General features: G+C 37.3%; 1 protein-coding gene across 1 annotated transcript in view; it reads left to right on the top strand.

Annotated features, from left to right (window-relative positions):
• Nucleotides 1-22988, top strand: part of PCLO (piccolo presynaptic cytomatrix protein) — a 440945-nt gene that overhangs the window by 227099 nt on the left and 190858 nt on the right. Inside the window, exons 5-6 of the mRNA XM_077151839.1 lie at nucleotides 4184-9266; nucleotides 9631-11645. Coding sequence (XP_077007954.1) covers nucleotides 4184-9266; nucleotides 9631-11645 — 7098 coding nt within the window. The remainder of the gene's footprint in view (nucleotides 1-4183; nucleotides 9267-9630; nucleotides 11646-22988) is intronic.

A 22988-nucleotide genomic window follows, 5' to 3' on the forward strand; every position in this document is an offset into this window, starting at 1 on the left:
CTCTGATCAGTTTACAGTTCAATAAAGAGCAGTGGGATATTAGGAGGAAAAGTTAGTGGAATTCTCTACCCTCTGTTAATAAGCAAAGAATGATCTTGAGCCTCTGAAAATTTTGAGTAATCATTTCCTCTACTTAGACCAGAAAGGCTCACTTAGCCATAATTCTCTACCTAGGAAAAGTACAATACATAATTAAAATAAAAGTCAGTGTCATAGAGTCTAATGGCAAATGTACTTGGAAAATACAGAGAAAATGTGCTTCTCAAGGGCAGTGAAAAAATAACATTGCTATTTTTTTAATTGTGCTTAAATTATGATTGTTTGCACTCACTGCCTCTATCAACTGTGACGAACAAAATTTTCATGCAAAGGGTAGACACTTAGAACTTCATTCCTATGCAAGAATTCCAGAGGTCATTCTAAATTGTATTATATGTAAAAGTGAAGGGATAGATATCACCAGCTCCTATTATCTATTCCACTGAGAATGGTTTATGATTTTTTGAAATCAATGATATTTATACTCTCATGTAATATATATATGTTTATATAAAATATCTATAGCTCAGTATTTAACTTAGAAAGAATCATTTGAATCTATTCATTTCATTTCATTATATCTTAATATGTTACTAAGAAACTTAATACTCTTCTTTTAAATAAGTACAAAGCTACACATCTTTTGAAACTACTCTAAGAATAGTATTTTAGATATTTTTAGAAATTTAGAAAAGGGAGCCCCATTATGCCACCCTCACATGAATATACTGATTATATTCCTCTAGATTCATACACTTCAAACATCCATTTGAAAATTTAATAAGGACAAAACCCATGTTAGACAATGTTTTACATTCTTCTCTGTTACATTCTTCTCTGTTCCATCCTCTCTCTCTCATTCTGTCCAGTTATTCACTTGTTAGGAAACATTAATGATGCAATGGTTTGGGGTGTTTAATTTGTATACATAAGTTAACTTGCATGGACATAAACTGCATTTGTGCACTAGTACCCAGATATCTCACAAACTAGTACCCAGATACTTCCTAGTTAGAGGGAGGCAGGAAGGCATAAAGAGAGAGCAAGAGCAAGAAAGGCAAAGAAAGGGAAAGGAAGGGAAGGAGTGAGCAAAAAAGAGAGAAGGAAAGAAAAGGAAAGGAGAGAAGAGGAGGGAGAAAGAAAGAGAAAGGAAAGAAAGGAAGTAAGAGAGAGAGAAAGAGAGTAAGGAAAGAAGGAAGAAAAAAAGGAAAGGGAAGGAAGGAAGGAAGGAAAGAAAGAAGGAAGTCCTCCAATCAGTGCCTCTGTACAGCAATCTTTATACATGAATAATATTATTTATTTTTTTAACTTTAGCAACAAAAAGTAATAAAGAAATGATTCGTAGGTGACTCAAATCTAAGAGTCAAAGGGAGATGTTGGTATGTCATCTGATGGTTAACAAGTTAACAGTAAAATGAAGACTCAACAGGGCACTTACTTCTGGCTGTGGATTTTATAACTAAGCCATTTAGTGTGAGGAAAAAAAGGACATCATGGCAAGATAAGTACATGGCCACTATTCCTTCTGAATATTTCAGTCAAATATCCTTTGGTCAGCTCACTTGATTTCCTTATTAGCAATGCAAGCATGTTGTCTAAGACACACCAGCCTGTAGAGCAAAATCTCTGCAGACTTTTGCTACTCAAAATGTGGAAGAGGAGAAGCCATTTAAGGAAAGAAGCCATCACCACGTCACTTGCTGTAAATAATAGTTTAATCCTGTGAGGAGTCTGGAGAAGAGAGGAGGATTGAGTGGCAGGAGGGAGAAGTGGGTAGAACGTAGCACTGAGAGGAGAACAAAAGCATAAACACATGGATAAAGAAGACATAAAAGAGTTGTAGAGTAGGCAAATTTTGATATTTATATGTATTAACCTGCTGTCTAATGTCCCTTTATTTCCTTTGTTTCATTGTGTCTGTCTGGTCCTAGTATTGCTTTTGTGAACTGTCAGTTTCCATTGTTTAAAACAATTTCTCTTTTATTATTGTCAATGAATTGTTAATATATAGCAAGAGTTACATTTCCTCCCTCTGTGTAAAGTTTTAGTACATTGTTATGTTTTATATGTAAACACAAAATAAAGAATACAAATGAGTACCAGAATTTTATTATGAAAGATTATTTTTGTGACTTCTTTTCACAAGGAGCTAGGTATCCCCCCCCTCTGTGATGATGGTGTTTACTATGTTTAGTGAAGGGTGGGTGAGGCTACGGTAAAGGAAAGCAAACAGGAAAGGACAAACAAAGCATTCAGGAGTCAATAAATGTGCTCTGTCATTAGCTTAAGAGCAGATGGAAATGTCCCTCCACTGCTACAATCCAGAAAGGTTTTATTGGAAAGCTGTTTCATCTGTGCTTGTCTCTTTAATGTGTTGCTCTTAATGGAAAGGAGCCAAAGTGAGTTGAGTCCCATCAGTAATGCTGCCATAGTCTCACAGCTATAGATAAGTAATCCCAACCTAAAAGCCATCCATGAGACCCAGGACAACTGATTCTCGGTAAACAAAAAAGAAGGCAGTGGGTTGTTCATTAAAGTTAGTAAGAGTATGCCAGAACTGTCTTTTTTAACTGATTTGTGTTGTGAATTCAGCAAAAGCATATTACCCTATTGTGTGCTCAAGGAATATCTTTAACTATACATAAGAATAATTTATGTTATAATGAATATCAAATCAATAACTTTTATGTTAGAATGTTCTGTAGCTAAAAAAAAAAAAAGATAGAAGAAGAAAAGAAAGGAAGGAAGTATATTTTTTGCCAGTTTATTGTGCAACCTGGCATCAGTTCAGTTGGCAATTGACAGATTAGAGGGTTCCAGATCCTGTACCCACTAAAAATAATGAGAGAGTTCAAGATACACACTTAGGGAATCAAGGTGGCTTCTTAGGCCAGAGTCAGATGTAGCACGTTCTGGTTCAACTCTTCCTCAGGCTCCTCCATCCCATAGGACTGTGGGGCTACTGTATCCTCTCCTCTTAGCATGGAATCTATCTGGATCAGTTGGAATTCATTTTTCTCTGCATCACAGGCATTTTAAATATTGACTCATGCAAACAAGTACTGTGATTAACAATTTCAGTTAAAGCCTCCCTGATTCTTGAACCGCAATTGTTATCATGGCCTCTTTGCAGCCCAAGGAAAACAAGAAGGTCAAGGCTGTGGTGTATCTACCCAGTACCTCTGCTGCCTCCTCCCCACAGCCTGGACACTCGTGCTTCCACTCATGAAAAGTTAGTTATGGTACCCCTTGAAGGGAGCTGTTTTCAAAAATAATGTGAAAATAAGTGATTCTCTAAATATATTGAATATCAGAAGATATTTATTAATGATATTTGTGAATACCTTTGAGGTAGGATGTTTCAGGTAAATTTGATTAACACTTCTATAAAAATAATTGGAATTTTCTCTTTAGCTGAAGTGATGAATTAGACCAGTTATTGCATAACTTTTTTGAAGTTTCAATTTCTAAAAATTCATTCCCATTGATAGAGGGTAATAATATCAACAATAGCTATATATATATATATATATATATATATATATATATATATACAGTGTTTTAGAGTTTTCAAAGCTTTAAAAAGCAGCACATTGCTTGAATTTCTCAGAAATTTATTGAGGCAGATGGGGCAAATATCATTATGACCTTGTTACCTTAATTCATTTTTGTTAAACAAAATTTCCAAAATCCCATACCAACTGTAACCAAATACAAAACCCATTTTCATGGGCTTTGTCTAACCTCTTAATCCAGAAGTATTAATTATAGTAATGACAAACTTATAACTTAACTTTACTTCACAATTTGAACTCTAGCTTTCCCAAAGTAAATGTACTGGAAAGATAGTCATGTTTTTGAAGGAAAATGATATTGAAGTGAAAAGGGATTGAGGACTGGAATAAAATCAGATGTTGTTGAAATTGACATTTAAACTAAATGTAGGTAAACAAAACCAGCTTTAATCAATATATAACAACTATTTTCAATTCTTGTGCACATTCAAGGTTTTTTTAAGTAATGGTGTATAGACAAAAAATTCCATACTTATTCCTTAGTTCTTACTAGTATTTGGAAGTTAAATGAAGAGGCCAAGTTATTAGTTTAACCATGTTAAGTTTTCCTGTATCTTTTCCTCTGCTAGGAAAAGGAAGATGACAAATCAGACATCTCAAGTTCTCAGCAGCCGAAAAGTCCACAAGGTCTGAGTGACACAGGTTATTCTTCTGATGGAATATCAAGTTCACTTGGTGAAATTCCAACTCTTATTCCAGGTGATGAAAAAGATTTGCTTAAGGGACTCAAAAAGGACTCTTTTTCACAAGAAAGCAGCCCTTCCAGTCCCTCAGACTTAGCTAAGTTGGAAAGTACTGTCTTATCCATTTTGGAAGCTCAGACAAGTACATGTGTTGATGAAAAGCCAGAAAAGAAAGCAGAACCCTATGACGTTACTCTTGAGCAGCCTAAGGACCAACAGAAAGCTCAGACTTTTTCTGAAACGATGGAAACTATTATCTCAGAAGAGGAACACAAAGACAGTCAAGAAGAAAAGAAAGACACTTTAAAAAAAGATGGCCAACAAGGCATTCCTTCCAGAAAAGACCAGAAAGAAAAGTCTGAGTTTGTCGATGACATAGCTACCAGACGACAGTCTTATGACTCAGTTGAAGACAGTAGTGAAAGTGAAAACTCACCTGTTCCACAAAGAAAGCGGAGAACTAGTGTTGGTTCATCAAGCAGTGATGAGTATAAACAGGAAGATAGTCAAGGATCAGGTGAAGAGGAGGATTTCATTCGGAAACAAATCATAGAAATGAGTGCTGATGAAGATGCTTCAGGCTCTGAAGACGATGAGTTTATTAGGAAGCAGCTCAAAGAGATTAGTAGTAGTATGGAAAGCCAGAAGAAGGAAGAAACAAAAGGGAAAGGGAAAGTAGCAGCAGGGAAGCACAAGCGACTGACTCGAAAAAGTAGTACAATCTTTGATGATGATGCAGGGAGGCGCCATTCATGGCATGATGAAGATGATGAGGCATTTGATGAAAGTCCTGAACTTAAATACAGAGAAACCAAAAGTCAGGAGAGTGAAGAACTTTCAATTGCTGGAGGAGGAGGGCTACGTCGATTTAAAACAATAGAACTCAACAGCACAATAGCAGATAAGTATTCTACAGAGTCATCACAGAAGAAAACAGCTTTGTATTTTGATGAAGAGCCAGAATTAGAAATGGAAAGCCTGACTGACTCACCAGAAGATAGGTCAAGGGGGGAAGGTTCTTCTAGTCTTCATGCCTCCAGCTTCACTCCTGGTACATCCCCTACATCAGTATCATCACTTGATGAGGATAGTGACAGCAGCCCAAGTCACAAAAAAGGAGAGAGCAAACAGCAACGCAAAGCTCGGCACCGATCACATGGCCCTCTTTTACCTACTATCGAAGATTCTTCAGAGGAAGAAGAAATGAGAGAGGAGGAAGAACTATTAAAGGAACAAGAGAAGCAACGGGAGTTAGAACAGCAACAGAGAAAGAGTTCTAGTAAAAAATCAAAGAAAGACAAAGATGAACTTCGAGCTCAGAGAAGAAGGGAAAGACCAAAGACTCCACCCAGTAATCTCTCTCCCATTGAAGATGCGTCTCCAACAGAGGAATTACGCCAGGCTGCAGAAATGGAGGAGCTCCACCGGTCTTCTTGTTCGGAATATTCACCTAGCATAGAATCGGATCCAGAAGGTTTTGAAATAAGTCCAGAAAAAATAATAGAAGTGCAGAAAGTTTATAAATTGCCCACAGCTGTGTCTTTATACTCACCAACAGACGAGCAGTCTATTATGCAGAAAGAAGGTGGTCAAAAGGCATTAAAAAGTGCTGAGGAGATATATGAAGAAATGATGCATAAATCCCACAAATATAAAGCCTTTTCGGCTACAAATGAACGAGATGAAGTGTTTGAAAAAGAGCCTTTGTATGGTGGGATGTTAATAGAGGATTATATTTATGAATCTTTAGTAGAGGACACATACAATGGATCAGTAGATGGCAGTCTGCTAACAAGACAAGATGAAGAAAATGGATTTATGCAGCAGAGAGGGAGAGAGCAAAAAATAAGACTCCCAGAACAGATTTATGAAGATCCTATGCAGAAAATTACAGACCTCCAGAAAGAGTTTTATCAGTTAGAGAGCTTACATTCTGTTGTGCCTCAAGAAGACATTGTTTCAAGCTCTTACATCATCCCAGAGAGCCATGAGATAGTGGACCTTGGTAGTATGGTAACTTCTAGCAGTGAAGAAAAAAAGTTATTAGATGCTGATGCTGCCTATGAAGAACTCATGAAGAGGCAACACATGCAATTAACACCTGGAGCCACTCCGGCCCAGCCCCCTATTGGGGATGATGTGCCAGAGTCCACAGTGGACTTTGACAGGGTGGCTGATGCATCTTTGACATCAAGTGTTCTCTCAGGAGCATCTCTTACAGATTCTACCAGTAGTGCCACACTCTCTATCCCAGATGTTAAAATAACCCAACATTTTTCAACAGAAGAAATTGAGGATGAATATGTAACTGATTATACAAGAGAAATTCAAGAGATAATTGCCCATGAATCACTGATTTTGACCTACTCTGAGCCTTCAGAAAATGCTACATCTGTTCTACCATCTGACACACCTTCTCTCACATCATCTGTTTCTTCAGTTTGTACTACAGATAGCTCCTCACCTATTACTACCCTAGATAGCATATCCACACTTTATACAGAGCCAGTCGACAAAACTAAATTTGAAGATTCTGAGGAAGCATCATCAACTTATTTTCCAGGCACAATGATAGACTATCCAGATGAAATATGTGCATCTTTAGATAGGGTTACCCCACCAGATAGCAGAGCTAGTGCTGATCATATTGTGATTTCCTTATCTAATATGGAACCTGTCATAGAATCTGTAGAAACTAAACCTGAGGTGCCTATTGCTGACACTATTGTCATTGACTTATTTTTATCTGAAAAAGAACCAACGAAGAAAGTCAAGAAGGAAACAGGGAATGGAATTATTCTGGAAGTTTTGGAAGCTTACAGAGATAAAAGAAAGGAGTGTGAGGTTGAACTAACAAAAACTAGTATATCTGACACTGTGTTTGATCAACCACCTTCTTCTGTTACAGCGCTTCCAATGAAGGAGCAGGTTTTGACCACAGGCTTTATTTCTGAAGGGGTCTTTGGTCAAGCAAAACCTTCATCCCAGTTACCATCCGGCAGTCCTCCTGTTTCCTTTCTTCCTACTAAAACTCGTCCATTCTTGCAAAGTTCTTCTTTGGACACATCAATCCAACCTCCTCCCCCTCCTCCTCCTCCTCCACCACCACCACCACTTCCACCTCCACCTCCTCCCCCACCACTTCCTCCACCAACTTCACCCAAACCAACTATTTATCCTAAAAAGCTTGCAGTTACAGCTCCAGTGACTCTAGCTACTGCATCTACCCCTCTTGTTGATACTGTTACAGCTGTAGAGACCACAGATGGTCCAAGGATTAATGGATTACCTGGAACAAAAATATGTACCCCTGCACCTCCTCCTGTTCCTCCTAAGCCATCTTCAATTCCTTCTGGACTTGTATTTACACATAGGCCTGAGCCAAGCAAACCTCCAATTGCCCCTAAACCAGCAGTTCCTCAGCTTCCAGTAACTACACAAAAACCAACAGACACGCATCCCAAACCAACAGGTTTATCATTAAGTTCAAGTATGACATTGAATTTAGTGACATCAGCAGATTATAAATTGCCTTCTCCTACTTCCCCCCTTTCCCCACACTCTAATAAGTCCTCACCAAGGTATTCCAAATCTCTCATGGAAACTTATGTGGTTATCACCTTGCCATCTGAACCTGGGACCCCAACAGATTCTTCAGTAAGTCAAGCAATTACCAGTTGGCCCCTAGGATCACCTCCCAAAGATCTGATTTCCATTGAATCAGTATTTTCTATGATTTCTCCTATGACAGCTACAGAAATTCCAAGTTCTTTAGAGCAGAGCCTGTACTTCGCAGGAGCTTTGGAGAGATTTTCTTCTGCCCCTGCCACAACATTGTCTTCATTCCAAGCAGCCCCAACTTCAGTTCCACAGTTCCTCACAACTGAAGTTCCCAAGACTGAAGTTTCAGCAACCAAAAGTACATTACCTGGTGTTGGTCCCAGTAGTATCTCTATATCAATTCCTTCAGAGCCTCTTGCTCTGGATACCCTACACATAGAGAAGTATCAGTATAAGGAAAATGGAAAGTTGCAACTTGTCGGTGATGTCATTGATCTGCGTACAGTACCAAAAGTAGAAGTTAAAGTAACTGAAAAATGTATGGACCTTTCTGTTTCTACAATGGATATGAAAAAGCAGACCACAACAAGCGAAATTGGTGGTAGACAAATTAGTACTATCCAACCCTCTATTATAAATCTCAGTGCAACCTCATCAGTAGCAACCCCAATATCTCTGGTTAGTGAAACAGTGACTGTTGTCACATGCACAGCTAGTGCAAGTTACACCACAGGGACAGAAAGCTTAGTGGGTATAGAACATGCAATGACAACACCACTCCAACTTACTACATCAAAGTATGCTGAGCCCCCATACAGGATACCAAGTAGCCAGGCCGTTCCTACACTTAAAGAGGAAGCACCAATAAATTTATCTGTAGGTACTTCAGCACATGCAGTGACCTCGGCTATTACAAAGCCTGTCACCGTACCTCCTGTTGGTGTCACAAATGGATGGACTGATAGTGCCACATTGCAGGGGATCAGTGATGGAGAAGTAGTGGATCTCAGTACCACAAAGTCTCACAGAACTGTTGTAACAGTGGATGAGCCTTCATCAAGTGTGGTAACCAAAATAATAGAAGACGATGAAAAACCTGTTGACCTGACTGCAGGAAGAAGAGCTGTGTGCTGTGATGTGGTTTATAAGTTACCTTTTGGAAGGAGCTGCACAGCCCAGCAGCCTGCAACTACTCTTCCAGAGGATCGTTTTGGTTATAGAGATGACCACTACCAATATGATCGATCAGGGCCATATGGTTATAGAGGGATTGGGGGAATGAAATCCTCTATGTCTGATACTAATTTAGCAGAAGCTGGACATTTTTTCTATAAAAGTAAGAATGCATTTGATTATTCTGGAGGAACTGATGCAGCAGTAGATCTAACTTCAGGAAGAATTACTACAGGTCAGTATGATGTGGCAGCAGACCTTTCCTTGAAATATCATTATGGTGTGCCTCATCTCATTTCAGGATGAAAATGTGCCTCCCTTTTCCAAATTTTTTTTTTTTTTTGGTATTTCTCTGGATGCTTTGGCAACATATTTTGGAGTACATGTGCGCTTTTGTTTCTTCATTTTTTTTTGTCTGCCCCAAGTCGCCTGCATGTGCCTGCATGTTCAACATTGCTTCTGTTCTGCATTTTAATTAGGTTAATCTGTGGATTTGCATGCAGTCCGATTCATTGTGTTCATCAAGATGAGAGGGCTTTCAAACCCAAAAGGCATCATTCATTCTGGGAGCTGGACTATAACTCTGCCCTGTATTTCAGGTGAGGTAATGGATTATTCAAGCAAGACTGCAGGTCCATATCCAGAAACACGACAGATGATTTCAGGTGTTGGGATTAGCCCCCCACAGTATTCCACAGTGAGAATGACTCCACCTCCTGGACCCCAGTATGGTGTGGGGAGTGTTATGAGGTCATCTAATGGTGTTGTCTATTCTTCAGTTGCAACACCGATACCCTCTACATTTGCCATTACCACACAACCTGGCTCCATTTTCAGTACCACTGTGAGGAATTTGTCTGGTAGGCACACAACGGATGCTGCGACTTCGTTATCTTCCCTGCACCAGAGTCAGCCAGTGCCTAGATCATATTTCTTAACAACAGGTACCTCTGAAACAGACATTACTGTAACTGGTATTGATATCAATGCCAGTTTGCAAACTATTACTATGGAAACTCTTACCGCTGAAACAATAGCGTCTGCTCCCTCTTTAACCACAGCATCAGAAGTATTTGCTGAAGTGGTGGAAGATGAAAGTGCTGTGTTAATTGTCCCTGAAGAAGACAAACAACAGCAACAGCTGGACTTGGAGCGTGAGCTCTTGGAACTAGAGAAAATTAAGCAACAGCGCTTTGCTGAGGAATTGGAGTGGGAACGCCAAGAAATTCAAAGGTTCCGAGAGCAAGAAAAGATCATGGTTCAAAAAAAGCTGGAGGAGCTGCAGTCTATGAAGCAGCACCTTCTCTATCAACAGGAAGAAGAGCGGCAAGCCCAGTTCATGATGAGGCAGGAGACATTAGCTCAACAACAGTTACAGCTTGAGCAAATCCAACAACTGCAGCAGCAGCTTCACCAGCAGCTGGAGGAACAAAAGATTCGCCAGATCTATCAGTATAACTATGACCCTTCTGGAACTGTCTCTCCACAAACCACTACAGAGCAGGCAATTTTGGAAGGTCAGTACGCTGCCCCAGAAGGAGGTCAGTTTTGGACGACTGAAGATGCAACTACAACAGCTTCAGCTGTTGTAGCAATCGAAATACCACAAAGTCAAGGATGGTACACAGTTCAGTCTGACGGTGTTACTCAGTACATTGCCCCACCTGGCATTCTGAGTACTGTTTCAGAAATACCTCTAACGGATGTTGTTGTAAAGGATGAAAAACCACCTAAAAAGAGAAGCTCTGGAGCCAAAGTATGTGGACAGTATGATGAGATGGGGGAAAATATGGGAGATGATCCCCGATGTTTTAAAAAGATAGTGGATAGTGGAGTACAAACGGACGATGAAGATGCCGCAGATCGGAGTTATGCAAATAGGAGAAGGAGAACTAAAAAAAGTGTTGATACAAGTGTCCAAACGGATGATGAAGATCAGGATGACTGGGATATGCCTAGTAGATCAAGAAGAAAAGCTCGGGTAGGAAAATACAGTGACAGCACTACGGAGGCTGACAAGACAAAACCCCCTTCCAAAGTCTCCAGCATCGCAGTTCAGACAGTAGCAGAGATATCTGTACAAACTGAACCCGTCGGAACCATAAGAACCCCTTCAATACGAGCGCGAGTAGATGCCAAGGTCGAAATAATTAAACACATTTCAGCACCTGAGAAGACTTATAAAGGAAATAGTTTAGGATGTCAAACAGAAGCAGATTCAGACTCACCAAGTCCCCAATATCTGAATGCCACCTCTCCACCCAAAGACAAGAAACGCCCCACACCTTTGGAGATTGGTTATTCGTCTCACCTTCGGGCAGATTCCACTCTACAGCTGGCTCCTTCCCCACCCAAATCTCCAAAAGTCCTTTATTCACCCATTTCACCACTTTCACCAGGAAAAGTCTTAGAATCTGCCTTTGTACCTTATGAAAAGCCCCTCCCTGATGATATAAGTCCACAGAAAGTACTGCATCCAGATATGGCTAAAGTTCCCCCAGCAAGTCCTAAGACAGCCAAGACGATGCAGCGTTCCATGTCTGACCCTAAACCTCTGAGTCCGACAGCAGACGAGAGCTCCAGGGCTGCTTTTCAGTATTCCGAGGACTACACAGTAAGTGTGATTATCTTTTCAGTTAAAGATAATGATACATTGATGTTAATCATGTGTCTGTAGACTTGAGAGATCGATAGTTCCTTAGAAAACTAGTATTGAATTTCGATGGGAGCTGTCGCATTTAAAATTGGGGGGAAATGGAAAATTATACTTTCATTTTTCACTTAAAAATACCCAAGGTAAAAAACATTATGTGAGGCAAAATAAGAAAGACGTTTATTATTTTATCAATTCTGAGATTGAAAGGTTTGTTTCAATATTAAAATCTTCCTAGTATCAATTAAAAACTATTATTTCAGTGAATATAATTCAATTTCATATTCAAGTATGATGGGATGAGCATTGAACAAAAACAAATAAGCAAAGGATACATAACTTTAGATCCAGGAATCCTAGAAAGCTATAGGGATAGTGTCCTTTGAGATCATGTTGTCATTCTCATTTTCCTCCAGCCAGAATATGTTCATTAAAACCTTAGGACATTTCCTGATAAATAGGGAACATTTCCAGGACAAACAGATAAAATTATAAAACTATTATCATAGTTCATCCATGCATATTTTGTTTATGGTAAATTTTTAATCTATCCTCTGGTAAACCTTAGTCCTCTTTTTCTTTTTATAATTTTTCAAGTAGGCATTGCCTGAATGAGGAAAATGTAGTACTGAAGAAAGGGAAAATAGAAATACTATAAGATGCCATGATTTTTATCAATGCTGAACAATGGTTGTAATTAATCTGCCATTTCTGGAAGTCTAAATGGAGTTAGAATTTCATAAACTAAAAGAATTAATTAATTTCCTTGAGTAAGATTGCTTAAAAATGTATAGATAGGCTTTAAAAAGAAAACAACATGTACAGATATGCTAAAGGCATTCATGAAGATCTCTGTAACTGGGAACAAAAAATGTAAACGGTCAGCTTCAAAAGCAGGTGTATCAAAAAAAGCAGGTGTATCCTATTTAAGAAAATATAGTGTATTTTTAAAAAGTGATTGATAAATGTCGTGGCTCATTTTAAAACAAGATATATATTCAAATTGTAAGCTCTCCTAATATACTAGTTTCTGAACTCTAGGTCTTAGAAAGCTGAAAGTTTTAAGTAGAATTTGCTGAGATATTGCTACATTTCCACTGACCCATATATGTGAAGCATTATCTGTGAACTGAAAAAAAAAGGACTCTATCCCTCTAGCTTTCTAGGATCCCTGGACCTAAAATTATGGGTATCCTTTATCGTATTTGTTTGTCTTCAATGTTCATCCCATCTTCCTTGAATATGAATATGAATTATATTCACAGAAATAATAGACATTATATATGGCTGCGCTTATGTTTATAGACATTCAGGCATATCAATAGCCACTGAGCGGTATCTATTAATAGTCATATTAATAAGTAAATAACTCATTGCTAAATTTTCTGATTTCATAGTGTTTTGTTTTGTCCTTTCTCAAAAAGTTGATCTGAAAAGTAAAACTGTCTTCATGTGGGTGACAGAGATCATACTCATTTTTAATATTAAAAAGGAAGGGGTTGCAAGGGTAGTTCAGTGTAGGATTCTCATCTACCATGTGGGAGACCTGGGCTCAATTTTCAACCGGCACTTTAAAAAAAAAAAAAAAAGAAGAGTTCTGTGGTGCCTCTGCACCCCCCCAAAAAAGTGAGCTCTGATAGTTGAGCATTCCGTGAATCACTGCTGTGGTATACTGAGATTCCATCCAGTTTATAGAGTGTTATTTTAAGTAGAGATTTGTTTCTAGAATTAATCTATTGTGAAAATTGTTAAAGCTAGTTAATATGTAAGTATTTATTTTTAAGGCTTTGGATTATAGATTAACTTAAAGGTTTACTTGGATAACTTTAAAGGTTTTTAATAGTATTTCTAAAGTAATATTTAATGATTCTGTCATTAGAAAGAATAGGCTCTTCCAGTTAGTGTATTGATCCTTTACTTAATATATGACACTGCATTCTTTTTCTTTCTTTTTTCAATGATTTTTATTGAGATTTAATCATCTGAAGTGTACAATCAGTGGTTCACATATTATCACAAAGCTGTGCATTCATCATTACAATCAATTTAGGATATTTTCATTATTCAAACAACTATAAAAAGAAGTATGAAAATAAATGTAGAAAAGAACACCCAAAACATCCCATTATCCCCATGCCCCCATTGTTTATTTTTTTTTTTGTCTTATTCATCTATCCATACATTGAGTAAAGGAAGTGTTAGTCACAAGATTTTCACACTCACACATTCACATCTTAAAAGCACTATAATTATTCAGTCATCTTTATTGATCAATGCTACTGGATTGCAATTCAAGGATTTCAGGTATTTCCCTCTAGCTACTCCAACACACCAAAAACTGAAAAGAAATACCTATATACTACATAAGAAAAACCTCCATAATGACCTCTCAACTCTACTTGAAATCTCTCAGCCACTAAAATTTTATTTTGTTTCATTTATCTTCCCCCTTTTGGTCAAGAAGGCTTTCTCATTCCCACAATGCCAGGGCCAAATTCATCCCAGGGAGTCATGTCCCACATTGCCATGGAGATTTACACCCCTAGGAGTCATGCCCACTGCAGAGGAGAGGGCAGTGAGTTCACTTGTGGAGTTGGCTTACAGAGAGGACGCATTTGAGCAACAAAAGAGGTTCTCTGGGGGTGATTCTTTCGCATAATTATAAGTAGTCTTAGCTTGTCCTTGCAGGAATAAGTTTCATAATGGCCAGACCTGAGATCAAGGGTCCTTTGGTCTCACACAGAAGTTAAAGCTTTAAAATACAGTTAATACCATCCTTTACTCTTTAGTCTGACTTACCTTAGTCCTACCCAGATCAGCTTCATTCATATCTCTAATTACAGTCTAATCACTTTTTCTCAGTTAAAGAAAAGATGCAAGTTGTAATTTTCCTCCCAATATTGAGGTTGAATTTAGAAAAGTGCAATGAAAGATACAATGGGTTGTGAGGATTGTATAATTAACTGTGTAAACAATATTGGTTGACTATCCAATCACAAAAGAAGTTGAATAGAATTACTAAATAATATGCTGACCCTGAACAATCCTAGGAGTATTGAGACTTGGGGCACAATTCAGTAGTCTTTTCTTCCAATTGGTCAAGCTCAATATGGAATAATTGCATACAAAGTCAAAGGTATTGTTTTGTTGGACACAAACCATGGACGTGTTTCTTTGTTTTAACACTTTATTTAGATACTTGGAGTCTAAGATGTGGGTTGTATAATTTGTTTCTATGCAAATGTATAGACATCCTTTGAATCTGTTGTAAACTAAATTAAATTAATTTCTTAATTATAAGCATAGTTTATTAAGTGTTTGCTATACTGAAGAAATTGTGTTCTTCTAAGGAATATTCATAGTGAAGTGAGTTCAAGTCAAGAAGTCTGTCTGGCTCAGTAGTTTAGATTCTTAATTTTCACAGATCAATAAAATTTGAAAAAAAAGTCACATCATTCGGTAGGCATTGAGACAATGCACTAGTGTATATACTATACTGTGAGAAATAAGTTTTCTATTATATGAGATTCTGTGGTAGCATCCCCTCTTACTGGAATATCAGGATGGACTTCAAAGAGGAGAGTTTGAGCCATGGAGACTGAGATTCCTGTTGGACCATGAAGAGAGAAATGGAAATAATAAAGTCTGCAAAGTTGCAAACTGATGAGCAGAAATGAAGCAAAGAAGAGGAAGTGGAAGTTTACCATAAATGAAATTGGAATAGTATCAGGGGCTAGATTACAGAGGGTCATGAGGCCTTCTCTTTACTATGTAAGAGCCTAGTCCAAGCTCATCATCTTCTAATGCTGTGTCCTAGTCTCTGGACCCTCTCCACCTTTCTCTTCTCTACATTCAATGCTACAAACTGCACCCACAGGGTTTTGTTTTGTTTTTTTTTAATGTAAATCAGATTATACTACTTGCTCCACAGATCAAACTCTCCTGCAGATTCTCATCATGCTCAGCATATATTAGAAATTTCTTTCCAAGGATCTATGCAATCTAGTCTCTTCTGTCTCATCTCCTCCTTATTTACTCCCACACCTGTTCCCATCTCACTCTGCTCCAAGCACTGGCCTTGCTGTTCCTTGGACATGCCACCTGGGCCCACCCAGGACCTATGTCTGAATCTCTTGCGTACAGGTTTCTAATCAAATTTCACTTCTGTAGAATGACTCTCCTTACCTCATTCTCTAAGCAAGTCTACCACCATGAATCCCCATCCTATAATGCTCTAAGTTTGTATATATTATTTATATCGTCTTTCTTCTCCAGTAGAATGTAAACTCTAAATAGCAGGGATTTTTCTTTGTTTGCTGCTATATTCCAAAAGACCTAGAGCAGTGTCTGGTACAAAGGAGGCCCTTAATGTTTGTTGAATGAATTTATTGAAGGGAGGGTTATAAACATAGATGTAATGTTATAAGGCATGTACTAAAAGACGCTGGCTGCTTACCTTTTCATTGGCATTATAGGTCCATCCTGATAATTTCCGTTGATAACGCTAAGTTGACATCTCTTTTGCTTAAAGTGTTGTCTACTTTGTTTTCTTGTTGCTTTTAATATAGACATTTGAGACACTGAACACAATTTGAAAGAAATTTAGGTATTAGCAAGTCCAGCCATCTTACAGATGGAAAAATCAAGCCTGAAATAGGCTAGTAACTATCATAGTCCTTAATAAATGAATAACCTAGTCAGAATTTAAATGCTGAGCTCCTCAATTTGTTATTCTTATCTTTTTATTGGTTTCTTCTGAGATTTATTGTATATTCCTGATTATTCCTTGCCAATTCAATGCCACACTTAGTGTTTATAGCTTGTCATTTCCTCTGTTGTCCTTCACATTCCAATTTAAATCCCTTTCTATTAGGTTTATTCTCTCTTTTCTTTTTTTTTTTTTTTTTCATTTTTGCATGCATCTTTCATTATGTCATTCATTCGTTGCTTTGCTCTAGACACTGATAAAACTCCAAAGGTACAGGGTAAACAAGTAAAGCAGATCCCATGTTTGACACCCACTGCTAGGTCCATTTTGTTCTTGCTTATCTATCAAAGCACTACGCTGTACTTTAAGCTTGCTCACAGGGAAAGGTAGACTGTTTTTTGTTTTGTTTTGTTTTGTCCTCTGTCCAAATATAATTCTTTTTTCCTTCATAACTATCTCACGAGCTTTTTGAAAAACTGCAACTTATTAAAGACTTAAAAATTCTTCCTTAATAAGTAAAATCTACCTTTCTGAATTTCAGCATCTTTGTCTTAATACAGTAATTTGGGACAGGAATGATCTCATTTTATTTATTTTCTACACAGGTGCAATTGTGTAGCATAAAACCCTTTAACTCTCTATTGGTTTTTTCCATCCTGAAACTTTGGCCACATGTCTTTGAAACTAAATATTCCAAGACAAGAGTGTATCTTGTCTAGTTACTGTCTCACCAGCACACTGAGTTCATGCTTACCTCTAAGATGTCTTATATATTCAAGTGATTAAAAGTAGCACCAGTCAGACAATAATACATACTGAAGGGCATAACTGGAGCGGGGGTGGGGGGTACCTAAGATAATTTTATCTAATTTTTTAATATTCTCCTGTCTTTAAGAGAGGGGCTCCATCCCTTTTCTAGACCCCTTATCTCAGTATCAAACCACAGTCGCAAAACCTAATTCTAGTTTTGAAAACATTTATGTAATCATATTTCTTAATCTTATAAAATTATAAAATTTCCACTTTGCATAAAGATGGGAAAAAATCACCACCTTCTTTGAGATGTTCAGTTTGCTATCCAGGACTTCTAATTCCAAAAAATGCAACCAAAACAAAGTTGGAATTTATTCCCTCCCTGTGGTTAAGATTGCTGCCTGGATATGACTAGGTAATACTGTATTTTCATCATGGTTAAGAAATATCCCTGGAGGAAAATCCTTTATAATAAAATGTAGTATGAAAGATAGTATGGAGTTAATTATTTCTATAACTTTTTCATTATAACTCATTCTCAGTTAAAATACTTTATGGAAGCCAAATAGTTTAAAAACACAGGTGAAGGCTAGGGTTGTATAATCATTTATCTACATGCACCATGGGATTATTTGTAATTATGAAATGAGGTAACATTTATAACCTTCTCATCATCATGTCTGGCAATTTTAAATATCTAGTAATGTTGATTTCCTTTCCTTGTCAGGCTATTTGACAATATTTGCATTTCCTCAGCAGAAAATTGCCAGCTGTCATTAAAGAGCTTTCCTTTATAGGTTGGTAGAATGCTCAATCTCCTAGTAACAGTGCACCTTCCCCATTCTGTGGACTATGTAATGTTGCTGCTCTAGAAATTTCAGATTCCTGCTCTCTATAATTGTTCTCAAATTCACTCTTTCAGGTCACAAGACCTTCTGACATATTTTATATTGAAAACCATCTACCCGTCTAATCCTCCCTATCCTGATGCCTTTATTTTTCTCCTTAACACTTATCATTATCTAACACACAATATCTGTTCTTCTGTGATTTTTATCTATAGTCTTTCTTCTCCAACCACAATGTATGGGTCAGGAGTTTTGTTTATTATGTTCACTGCTGTAGCCCCAAAGACCAAAAAGATGGCTGACCCATAGTGGATGCCTGATAATAACAAATTAATGTGATGAATTAGTGAATGGCTGGACCTCTTTAACCATCAAACTGTTTTCAGTTTTGGGGTATTCAGAGATTCCTCACTCCCACTTAAAACAAAAGACATACTAAGCAAAAAACAAAGCATATTCATCTTCCCACTACACTTTTTGTGTAGTTGCTGTGTTATCCTTCTACAAAAGTTTCCTTCTACTTTTGCCTGTGCTTATCTTCCTTTCCTGAATAGATGACACTACTTTCTAAGAATATATTTCAATCCAGTTTATGTGTATGTATATGGGTATGTGTGATTGTGTCTCTGTGTTATCTCTAGCATCATATCTATGAACATTACATAAGCTAGAGCACCTAATGTGTTCCTGATGCTGTTTCTCTTTCCACTACACAGTGAGAATGATTTAGTTCATTACCTTAGATGACCAATGATTTCAGGAAGGAAGGTAAATGTAGTGTGTTCTCTTCATAGTCAAGGGAGAAAGTGACATTATCTATAAGCAAAGTATTGTATAGTCAGAGAATTTCTTTGGAGCTATAAGGGACCTAATTCATTCCAAAATCATCTTTTAAAAACTATAACATTATGTCAAATGTTTTCTTTTTTAAAAAAGATTTATATATTTCAGAAATAACGTTTTTATAAATGATGATACATATCAGTTTGTACTAAAAGAAGCTACATTTAAATGTTATAAATATCTATAACATTTAAAATATTATAGCCTATATAAGAAGAGAGAGGGTGGTGGGACAGTGGCTCAGTTACACAATTCTCACCTGCCATTCCGGAGACCTGGGTTCAATTCCCAGTGTCTCCCATGCCAAAAAAAACCAAAACCAAAACAAAACAATTACTGCTTAAAAAAGAGAGAAAAAAATAAGACATGCTATATTAGAATAAAGCCGTGAGGCATGCAACAATGTGGATGAACCTTGAGGATAGTAAGTGGGGGGAAATTAGCCAGAAACAAAAAGACAAATATTGTATATCTCACTAATATGAACTACAATTAATGAGTGAACTTTGAGAGTTGGGAACACAGGTTATCAGGAAATAGAAAGGTGATAGAGAGTGCACATTAGATGATGAAGGAGTACAGAATGTTCAACAGGATTGAGTATAAAGATTCAGAAATGGATAGCACAATACTATGTGATAGTAGTACAAATTGTAAGTATAATAAACAAAGCTGAGTGTGAGCATGGTAGAAAGTGTAAGGATAGGGGCATGTATGATACCAGAAGGAAGGATAGAGGACAAAAACTGGGACTGTATAAACTTAACAAAGCCTAGGGTGGACAATGATATGATTAAATGTACAAATAGAAGAATGTTTTTACATGAGGGAGAAAAAATTAATGTTAACTGTCCAAGGTGTTGAAAATGGGATGTATGTTTAAAAAATACAATCAGTGCAACTGGGGTATATTGATAAGAGTAACATTGTAATATGCTTCTATTAAATGTAACAAAGGCAATATGCCAAAGCTAAATGTCAGTAAGGGGAGATATATGGGAGGAGTATGAGATTCTTGGTGTTTTTGCTGTTTCTACTCTTTATTTTAGTTTATTTTGTATTTTATTTTTCATTTATTTCCTCTTCTTTCTTTGTGGAAGAAATGGAAATGTCTTCATACAGATTGTGATGGTGAATGCATAACTATGTAACTATATCAGGAATCATTGATTGTTTACTTAGAATGAATTGTATGTTATGTGAATAAACTGTTTTAAAGATTAACAGAAGGACACAAGTGCTGGAGAAAATGTGGAAAGAGAGATGTCACTATTCACTATTGTAGGGAAGTAGAATGGAGCAACCCCTCAGGAGGTCTGTGTGGTGGTTTCACAGGAGGCTAAGAATAGTGTTGCCATATGATCCTGCAACCCCATCTTAAGGTATATTCTTGGAAGAACTGAAAGCAGGGACACAAATGGACATTTGCACACTGGTGTTTGGTGGCAGTATTCACGATCTGCAATGGATGGAGGTGGCCTAAGGGTACGTCAAGTGACTAATGGAAGAGTGAACTGTAGTGTATACAAATGATGGAATATTGAGCAACTGCAAGAAAGAATTAAGTTGTAAGGCATGCAACTAAGTGAATGAAACTTGAGGACAGTATTGTGCATGAAATAAGCCAGAAACAAAAAGATAGATATTATAATACCTCACTAATATGACTAATTATAATGCACAAACTCTGAGAATTGAATTTAAGAGCATGGGTATATTGGTTTGCCAAGGCTGCCAGAATGCAATGTATCAGAAACTAAATCGTTTTAAAAAAGGGAATTTATTGCATTACAAGTTTGCAGTTCTAAGGCCATAAAAATGTCCTTATTACGGCACCAACAAGAGGTTACCTTTGCTCAAGAAAGGCTGATTCCACCTGAAACACCTCTGTTAGCTTGTAAGGAATGTGACTGGCGTCTGCTAGGGTCTTTGGCTTCTGGACACCTCTATCAGCTGGGAAGACATCTACTTTTCTGGTGACGTCTGCTACCTTTCTCTCCCAGCTTCTCATTTCATAAGGCTTCCCCAAGGGCATATCCTTTTGCATCTTCAAAGGTCTCTGGCTTTGTGGGCTCTAAACCTTTTTTCCAAAAATGATTCCCTCTTAAAGGACTCCAGTAAGTGACCCACCTAGAATGGGTGAAGACACATCTCCGTAGAAAGCACCTAATCAAAAGGCCCCACCTACAGTTGAGTGGGTCACATCTCCAGGGAAAAAAACTGAATCAAAAAGATCCCACCCAGTGTTATGGAGGCCCAGTGGCAGAATTCTCGCCTGTCATGCCAGAGACCCAGGTTGGATTCCCAGTGCCTGCCCATGCAAAAAAAAAAAAAAAAAATCCCACCCAACAATGCTAAATGAGAATTAAAAAACATGGCTCTTCTGGGATACACAACAGTTTCAAGCCAGCACAATAGATTATCAGGCAAGGCTTTCTGTAAATGTTCCTAGACTGTAAGCTCTTACAGCAGCCACAATTATTCCTGGGTTATAACTGTTATTTCTATTCTGAAATACTGAGTTCTTTGTGTATAACCTGTTCATTCCCTGGAATATCTGAGACTCAGAGTTAGAGTTCTGCAGCTATGAAAGTCAGCATTACTCCATACGGTAATTATTAGAAAAGCTGAAAAAGAGACCATACTTCATTTAGAAATATGAATGAATCATATCTGATTAGGACTAAGGTAAATCAGAATACAGGGCAAAGGATGATATTGACTGTATTTTAAAACTTCGACTTTTGTGTCAGGAGAAAGGAAAGGATGTTTACTTGGTACAAATTTATATTTTCTGTAGCACACTATCTAATTTAACTTGTATGGTCAATTTATTCAAACACCATAATTACATGGAAATTTGAATAGGAGTGAGATCTTGTTGGCTTGTACAGGATAGTGTGTCGCCCTGATACATCTCAGTATAATCTGGCCAGAAGATAAAGTAGCATTTGCGAAGTTCTCTTGGGATTTGAGAGACTTGGGAAAAATGTGGATATGAATATTCCCCACCTGGGTAAGACCTGATATTCCTGCAAGCACTGGAGACTGCCAATTCAATAGGCCAAGCCCTCTATCTTGGGTCTTGCCTTTATAGAACTTAAACCTGCAAAGAAGAAGCTAAGACCACTTGTAATTATGCCTAAGAGTGACCCCCAGAGAACCTCTTTTGTTGCTCAGATTTGGCCTCTCTATATAAGCCAACTCTGCAGGTAAACTCACTACCCTCCCCACTATATGGGACATGACTCCCAGGGGTGTAAATCTCCCTGACAATGTAGGAAATGACTTCTGGGTATGGACTTGGCTTTGGCATTGTGAGAATGAGAAAGGCTTCTTGACCAAAAGGGGGAAATAAATGAAACAAAATAAAGGTTCAGTGGCTGAGAGATTTCAAGCAGATTCAAGAGGTCATTCTGGAGGTTATTTTTATGCTTTATATAGATATACTTTTTCAGTTTTTGGTGTATTGGAGTAGCTAGTAAGAAATGGCTGAAATCATTGAACTATAATGCATTAGCCTTGATTCTTAAAGATGATTGTATAACTATATAGCTTTTATGGAGTGACCATGTGGTTGTGAAAAACATGTGACTGACACTTTCTTTATCCAGTGTATCAACATCTCAGTCAAAAAATAATATTTGGGAAGGGACAGGGGATATGGAAAGTTTTGGTTGTTACTTTTCACTTTTATTTTTATTCTTGTTTTTATTGTATTTGGATGATGAAAATGTTCAAAAATCGATTGTGATGATAAATGTACACATATATGATGATACTGTGAACCACTGATTGTACACTTTGAATGATTATATGGCATTGAATGTATCTCATATTGCATTAAAAAATGTATAGCCTGTAAGTGGTCATAAAAATGCATAGGTAGTTAGGTATTGTAGTTGTTTTGTTTTATCCTTAGACTTGTTTAACAATTTAAATGCTTTTTTAGTAATAGAGAAGCTGTTTATTAAAATTTTTTTGTCCTAGAGTTTGAGCCAGAATCTTTTACAAAGCAGATGGTATTCATGTGCTAATTTTTACAAGATGTTTTGCTTCACTGCTTGCTATTTTAATAACTATTTTTAATATTTTTGGAAGTATTTAATATCTATTTCTGAGAATAATTTCCACAATACACATTAAAAAATT

The sequence above is a fragment of the Tamandua tetradactyla genome, chromosome 1, assembly GCF_023851605.1.
Source record: "Tamandua tetradactyla isolate mTamTet1 chromosome 1, mTamTet1.pri, whole genome shotgun sequence".
NCBI lineage: Eukaryota > Metazoa > Chordata > Mammalia > Pilosa > Myrmecophagidae > Tamandua > Tamandua tetradactyla.